At 51.8% G+C, this 7,828-nt stretch overlaps 1 protein-coding gene and 1 pseudogene across 1 annotated transcript; one reads left to right on the top strand and one right to left on the bottom strand.

Annotated features, from left to right (window-relative positions):
- The first annotated feature begins 1,026 nt into the window (after positions 1-1,026).
- Positions 1,027-4,051, top strand: LOC120690386 (heat shock 70 kDa protein 8-like). Its single transcript, XM_039973024.1, has 3 exons — positions 1,027-1,292; positions 2,015-3,113; positions 3,146-4,051. The coding sequence occupies exons 2-3, from the start codon at positions 2,016-2,018 to the stop codon at positions 3,782-3,784; spliced, it is 1,737 nt and encodes a 578-aa protein (XP_039828958.1). The 5' UTR covers positions 1,027-1,292; position 2,015; the 3' UTR covers positions 3,785-4,051.
- Positions 4,052-5,539: 1,488 nt separating this feature from the next.
- LOC120689346 lies at positions 5,540-6,868 on the bottom strand (annotated as a pseudogene).
- Positions 6,869-7,828: the final 960 nt, after the last annotated feature.

Raw genomic sequence — 7,828 nt, forward strand, 5'->3', positions numbered from 1 at the left:
CTTACCACTCGCTCCTGTGCCCTATGCACGTCCCATCAGCGGCTCAGCCGTGGTAGCTCTCGATGCGCGGCCGTGCGGGTTTTCAGCGCACGGGGGCGCAGCCATGCTGTGCGCGGTGGATTCGGTTCGGCGGACGTGATGGGTGGGAGGCTGGCTGAACTGACCGCCGCTACCGCCCCGTGTCCGCTGGGCTGCCGGCTGCTGCTCCGCTGCTCGTGCTCGGCACCCGCGCGGGAAATGGGGCTCCGTGTTCGTGCCGCGCTAGGGGGTGGTGCGACGACGCGACGCGGCTTGTCCGGATGCCGAGCCGGCTTGTGGGGGAGTTGGGAGTTTTTTCGACGGGGCGCGGTGATTACTGGCTCCGGCTGACGTTGAACGTAGAAGGGGTTCCGGTTCCGGATCTGGTGTCTGACGTGCCGATGCGGTCGGTGCGGTGCAGTGCAGGGTCGCTTTACCTGTATCCGAGTTTGAACTTTGTCTACTTGGGGCTTGGGATTTGGCCTTTGGGAAAGATTCATGGCTCAGGTGTCAAAAGAGGGAAGACGAGCAAGTCGCTGGTGCTCAAGTGGTGTACTCTAATCAGATCCCGGAGGCCGGAGGAGGGGAGAGGTCATGGCAATCATTTTTGGCCTGATTCGTCTTCAGTTCAGTGGCAACATCAACTTGTCGGATCTTTTACATGTTTATATACTGCGTGGCGAGGCTTTGCGGCATGATCTGAAAAAGGAAACAGTACTCGCAGTTCGTGGCGTTGAATAATCAGCCCGAGTGCAAATCAACGGCAGGCCCAAATCCGTGTGTCGTCTCCGGTTGGGCTTAGCTGGCTTAGTTTTTTTCAGCTTCGATTGGGCCCATATAACTAACATGATGTAATAGGCAGTACATCACATTTCAGTGGACCATTTAATGGGCCCAGATCTAAGACAGCCCAGACGCACGCAGTTGCAGCAAGGGCCCAGGTCGGGCGGCTACGCGGCGCCATGCTCAGCCGGTCAGCCCACACTGGCGTACACCCCCCGCTTCCCGATTCTTCCAGGAAGAACTCGACCGACCTCGGCGGGCTCCGCGGCGCCGCCTGTCGGCGTGCGCGCGCCGCGTGCGTGCCTGCGGTCTCTCGTCGTCTCCAGAAGATGCACCCCGGCGCCTCGCCTTTCCCTCTTCTTCTACCTCCTTCCACCCGCTTCATCCCACTCCGCACCCCCACGGATCACGCGCGCGCCGCCACTGTTGTTCTCTTCTCTGAAGAAGCGTCGCAAAGCCCCGCCCCCAGAGATCCCCCGTCACCTGGTGAAGTAAGTAATCCCCCCCCCCCTCACCTGTACTTCCTTGCTTCGAACTGTGATCTCGTTGGTCGCAGCGATGCGTGTAGCTTGCTACTTAATGTAAGTTAATGCTGCATGCCCGCATTCGGCCGTCCGCAATGCGCGCCTGTGCCCTGCTTGTGCTTCTATGCGGAGCTCGCGGCAGCTTGGAGCCTTGGACCCATACATGGTGCGATAGTTTGGTGATTAGCGCTAAGGGCCACCTAGATTTTGCACTGAACATGGAATGGGAATGGGAGGACTGGACGAGGCACAGAATTGCAGAGATTTGGCGAATAATTGTGCTCTTCTTCGCCTCCGAAGCCTCGCTTCCCTTTTGTGGGAATTCAGTGTATTAGTGGCATTTACAGCCTCTAGTTGAGGAGTGACGCAATTTGTCTGGGTTTGCCCATATCTACTATCTGAGTATATAATGGCTGATACCACTAGTGCTAAACGAACTACTTGATTCAACTCACTACCGCTAGACAAACTACTTGATTCAACTTGAAAAGTAGTTGTAGTTATATGAAATTGGTCCCAAAATTTGTGGTTCATTTATATTTAGGCACAAGTAGTTGAAGGTTTGTGAAATTAACTCGTAATGTTGAAAGTTAAAAGACTAGGTTTGTTCCTATTCCTGTCCAGTACTTGTGTTCTATAATTTTAAAGTTTCTTTCGAAGAACAAGTCTGATGGAGTATTGCTTTGTAGGATGGCTGAACAGTCGTATACTGTGGCATCGGATAGTGAAACCACAGGGGAAGACAAATCACAGCCGTCATTTCCTGATGTTGCTATCGGCATTGACATTGGGACCTCCAAATGCAGTGTTGCTGTTTGGGACGGCCACCAAGTTGAGCTCTTAAAAAACACCCGCAATCAAAAAGGGATGAGGTCGTATGTCATGTTCAAAGATGACAATCTTTCAGCAGGAGTTACCGGAGGAGCAGCTCAGGAAAATGCACATGAGGAAAGAGATATCTTGTCAGGAAGTGCCATATTCAACATGAAACGCCTGATTGGAAGAATGGACACGGATGAAGTAGTTCAAGCTAGCAAGGCCCTCCCTTTTCTTGTGCAAACATTGGGTATTGGCGTGAGACCATTTATTGCAGCACTGGTGAACAATATGTGGCGATCTACAACTCCTGAAGAAGTTCTTGCCATCTTTCTGCTTGAATTGAAGGCATTGGTAGAGATGCATCTAAAACATCCTGTGAGGAATGCTGTGCTTACCATTCCAGTTGCATTCAGTCGGTTTCAACAGACCAGGATTGAGAGAGCTTGTGCAATGGCTGGGCTGCATGTGTTGAGGTTGATGCCAGAGCCTACTGCTGTCGCACTTCTATATGCTCAGCAGCAGCAGCAGCTTATGCATGACAATATGGGAAGTGGCATTGAGAAAATTGCCCTGATATTTAACATGGGTGCTGGGTACTGTGATGTAGCTGTGGCCGCCACCGCTGGAGGTGTTTCTCAAATAAGAGCATTATCAGGATGCACTATTGGTGGAGAGGATATCCTTCAGAATATAATGCGCCATGTTCTTCCCAATTTTGACAGTTTATATGCTGGTCAGACAATGGATAGAATAAGGTCGATGGGTCTACTGCGAATTGCAACTCAGGATGCAATTCACAGACTGGCTAACCAGGAGACTGTGGAGATTAATGTAGATTTGGGGAATGGCCAGAAAGTGTCCAAGGTGCTAGACCATTCAGAGTTCGAACAAGTTAATCGGGCGATTTTTGAGAAGTGCGAGAAGATCATCAACCAGTGCTTGTTTGATGCGAAGTTAGTCCCAGAGGACATCAATGATGTCATATTGGTTGGCCAGAGGACATCAATGATGTCATATTGGTTGGAGGGTGTTCTAGGATCCCCAGAATCAGAAGCCTTGTCCTGGGCTTGTGCAAGAAGGAAGTCTCTTACAAGAACATAGATGCTCTAGAAGCTGCTGTTGCAGGTGCTGCATTGGAAGGAGCCATTGCTTCTGGAGTTACTGACCCTTCAGGGAGCCTGGATCTTCTGACAATTCAGGCGACCCCTATGAACCTGGGAATCCGCGCAGATGGTGATAACTTTGCAGCAATTATTCCCAGGAACACAACAGTTCCAGCAAGGAGGGACATGCTGTTCACAACGACACACGACAACCAGACTGAGGCACTCATCGCTGTGTATGAAGGAGAAGGGGAACGTGCTGAAGACAACCATCTGTTAGGGTACTTCAAGATCACTGGCATTCCACCTTTGCCCAAGGGATCGGTTGAGATCAGTGTGTGTATGGACATCGACGCTGCCAATGTCCTCAGAGTGTTTGCAGGAGTCGTCAAGCCTCAAGGGCCAGCCATTCCTCCCTTCATCGAGGTGAGGATGCCGACGCTGGATGATGGTCATGGTTGGTGCGGGCAGGCTCTGGCAAAGATGTATGGCAAGACTCTCGACCTTGCTGTTCTTCCGAAGAAGCTGCAGCCATGAGATGCTTACCGTGCCCTCGTAAGTAGCTAGTGCGTTGTGTGTACTCTGGTTGCTCAATGTTCAGTCTCGTGGTCTCTCACGGTACCTGACCTTGGGTGACTACTGTTTGTGTTGCTGGGCGGTCTACAGAACAAAGCTATCAGTGTCATCCTTGTACAATAATGTGTCACCCCTACATGTAGTCGAATGAATGTTGCGTGTTCTGAGTTTTCAGAGTTTGTTGAGTGCTGTACAAAGCAGGCATTGCGCGAGAATGTCTTGTGTGTATACGTCTGTGTATCTTGTATTGCTGAAAAAACTTGCAAGAGCCCATGTGTATGATGGATGACTCGCAAGTCGCAACAGACACCAAAAAGCAGAATGGCAGCCATAACAAAATAAAACGCGACATGATCGGTGCGCGTACGTTGTCACCGATATATACCGAGCTGTAGAGCCTCAAGCCATGCACAACCAAGACTAACTCAAGCCTCTGCAGGAGGACAAAACCAGAAATAACTCATGAAACGTAGGGGCACTGGCATTACCGGTCACCGCGCACAGGAATCCACAGACATGCCTATCGGTTATTGAGTCAACCGGAGCCACTGAAATGTTTCGCAGGAAACTAGAGACAAAGTTCTACAAAGATAAACATCTCCTCTTTTGAAAGGCAGACGAACACCCCCCCGATATTGCTCGGAAAAAAAAAGGCAGACGAACACCAACCATAATGTCCACCGGTGAAGAGCATCTTCCTAACTTGTCTTCTGGGCCTGGAGTACGACGCAAGAGAACGCTAGCAGATCTGCTTGCAATCAGGTGGCCGGCTTGCCACCCGTCCCTTTCTTCATCTTCAGAGACTCCCGGAGGAACCTAAAATCAGATGATAAATGCCACATGTTTGTTAAAAGATTCAAAATACAGAGTCCATTTTATTTTGATAAAATAAGCTGGCCTCCTTTACACTACTTAGTCTTCAAAACATGTGACGGGAGGTGACTTGCACAGTTGCACAGGAGCAGGCAACAACAATAGTCTATTTTTATTTGAGATGATAAACGGCTCATGTTAAAGTTATGAACATATGGCCAAACATCTGCATGACCTTACATACAAGCAGGTACAAGCATTGTGCCATTGTGCAAGCTACTCAAATGAGAAACAAGACATTCCAGGAAGTAAAAATCCTTTGCTATGGACAACAAGATAGCAGTATTCGTTACGGAAAATTCTTACGGCCAAACCAGAAAACATCTCTACGGGCTCTATATATGTACCCAAATGTCTTCATGCTAGGTAGGAACGTTGTAAAAATACTCCTTCATGCCTTTCTCTTCACGTTTGGAAGACATTCAGTTCTTGTGGACAAATGTACTGGGCAGTTAAGCACTCAACTCATGAACAGAGCTCAGATAGCAGTTGCAAAAACTATGTTATACAGATAAAGTACAACACTTCAAACCAAAACTAGCCCAAACATAACACCAGGAACCGTTCAAGCCAGGTAGCACCGTAGCAGTCCACGCGCCACATAGCAAGTGCAAATTAAAGCGAACAAGAACAGTCAAGCAAAATTACTTGCATAACACACTCAAATACACAAGTAACTACTAGCTACCACAATTCTCCGGTGCCTGAATGGATAGAGTCATGTATAAAATATGCCAGATGAAGCCCCCAAATGGGTGCAAAACAAACATGAATGAAGCTTACAATGTGAAACTTGAAAATTCCCAAACTAGCAAAGTGAGGGAATTTCGACATGTAAATGCCCTATGTAACTATGTTGAGCGCGCAGCCACGCACAGACCTATCAACTATGAAATTAAGCATTGGAGCACGCAAGCCTGTAAGAATGACACCTTAGATTTTAGATCACGGGTACAAATAGTCGATCATCAGCCTGAAATTGAAGCAGTTCACGCAGGGGAGGGTCAAGCTGCATTATATACCTGCAGTTAGCGCGGGCGGCAGCTCCCACGCGAGAACAGGGGAGGCGCCGACCATGTGGGCTTCGCCCTCCACCACCTTGGTATGCATGTTGACGGCGAAGAGGTACTCCTCCACGAAGAAGTAGACGACGTCGCGGTTCTTGGGGTGATGAGGGCAACCAGGGGCTCCTTCTTCGGCAGCCTCGCCGCCTTGTAGCTCTCGCCGGCCCAGATCTCGGCAAAGCTTACACAGTACTCGGGCGCCCACTGAGCTTTCTCCGGGTCAGCGAGCGTGTGCATGGTGAACTTCGGTGCGCCGCCGCCCTGGCACTGGAGCGGCCAGCTCATCTCGAGACAACGGAACTTGCCATCGCTGACCTGCACGGTGCGGCGGGAGTCGCGCTTTCTCTGGGAGCAGTAGCTGCAACCGTGACGGCCCCCGCCGTGTTCGCCTGCTTTGGGGAGCGGCACGTAGGCCACGTCCGGCTGGTCGGCGAAGGGGTCGCAGGCGAGGAGGCCCATGGCGAGGTCGACCCACCAGAGCTTGCCGTCGTGAGAGATGACGTCGTCGAAGCTCCAAATCCAGCCGGGCAGGGGGTTGGCGACGTCCTGCTCGAAGTCTCGAACCACTCGCCGGTCTCGGACGAGAAGCCGATCAGCGTGGCCTCGTCGCAGCCGACAATGTTCTGGAACTCGACGACCATGTACCCGCGGCTGCCGGGCGCGGCGATGACGCCGACGCCGGAGGCGTTGAGGAAGTCCGGGTCGGGGACGCGGAAGGCGGCGGCGGAGGGCACGTTGAGGACGAAGCAGGCCGGCGTAGGGATGCGACCGACGTGGATGGTGCGCTCGACGCCGTCGGGGCCGCGGTGGACGCGCGCCTCCGTGGGGGGGGGGGGGGGGGGGCGCTCGGACACGGACGGCGGGGCGAGGACGAGGAAGAGGCCGGAGGGGTCCGCGGCGAGGACGCAGGGGTCGGAGATGCGGGCTTGCGGGTCCGGGTCGGCGGCGAAGACGGTCGGGGGCTCGGGGCGACGGTGAGCTGGGTGACGCGCGGCGGCGCGGCGAGCGCGAGGGAGACGTCGGGGACGGGCTGGAGCTCGGCGGCGGCGGCGGACACGCGCGGGGCCGTGCCAAGGATGACCCACGACGGCGGCGACGGGGACGCCATCCGACCGGACTCGCCAAGCAGGGAAGGGGAGAGGAGTGGTGAAGTGAGATTGGCCGTGTTAGGGTTTATAATCGGGGGTTTGGTTTGTGAGCCTCCGCGGAGAAGAGACGAACGAGGATTTGATCGCCTCATTCGTACGATCGATGGAGTTTGAACCTGGCGGTTTTACTCTTTTGTCGCGAGGTGTAGACCTGACCGCCGTAGTAGACTGCCCGGGCCTCGTGGTCGTGGTGGAGTGGAGTGGAGCCACACCCACACCGCCACGGCGCCACAGCCCACTGCTCGTGCTTTTGCGCTTGCTTTGCCAGTCTGAAGGGCGCCGGGTTCGCTGCGGCCTTTTTCAGTTTTACCCGGCCGAGCTATGGATGACCTGCAAATTTCATCTGTGGAAAAACGGCAAGCAGTTTTCGAAAAACAAAAAGAAAAACGGCAAGCAAAAAAGGCCGAAATTTTTTATCTAAACAAACAATGAAGTCCCTGTCATTGCAAACTGGTCATCAACGTCGCATCTTGTAACCATATGTAACAGTCATCTTTGTTGCCTGAATAATAACAAAGTCACATAGGACTTAAGATGAATTCTCATTTGAGCCAAATTAGTACAACTGGGTATGTACCTCTTTATGGTGTTTCATGGCTGAAATAAGCAGTTTCATTATGAAGCTATTCATTCTAGCCATAAAAACTGATTATCAAGCAATTTGCAAAGCCGCAAGTGGTTTGTAACCAAAAAGAGTTACATCAAGTATGCAGATAAGATATCAACAACACCAGGAACGACAAACTTCAAGCATGAACACCTTGTTTGCCGGCCGGTAAACAAGTCTGAAGTCTGAACACACAAGAGTGGCAAAAGAAACGGTAGATCCAATTTCCAGGCTTACAATACGTAGATATGTCACGTCGCAAACTCATCGTAACTGAATGTTAGGCGTAATTTGAGAACAGAGATATGCCATG

Source organism: Panicum virgatum, chromosome 9N (genome assembly GCF_016808335.1).
Source record: "Panicum virgatum strain AP13 chromosome 9N, P.virgatum_v5, whole genome shotgun sequence".
NCBI lineage: Eukaryota > Viridiplantae > Streptophyta > Magnoliopsida > Poales > Poaceae > Panicum > Panicum virgatum.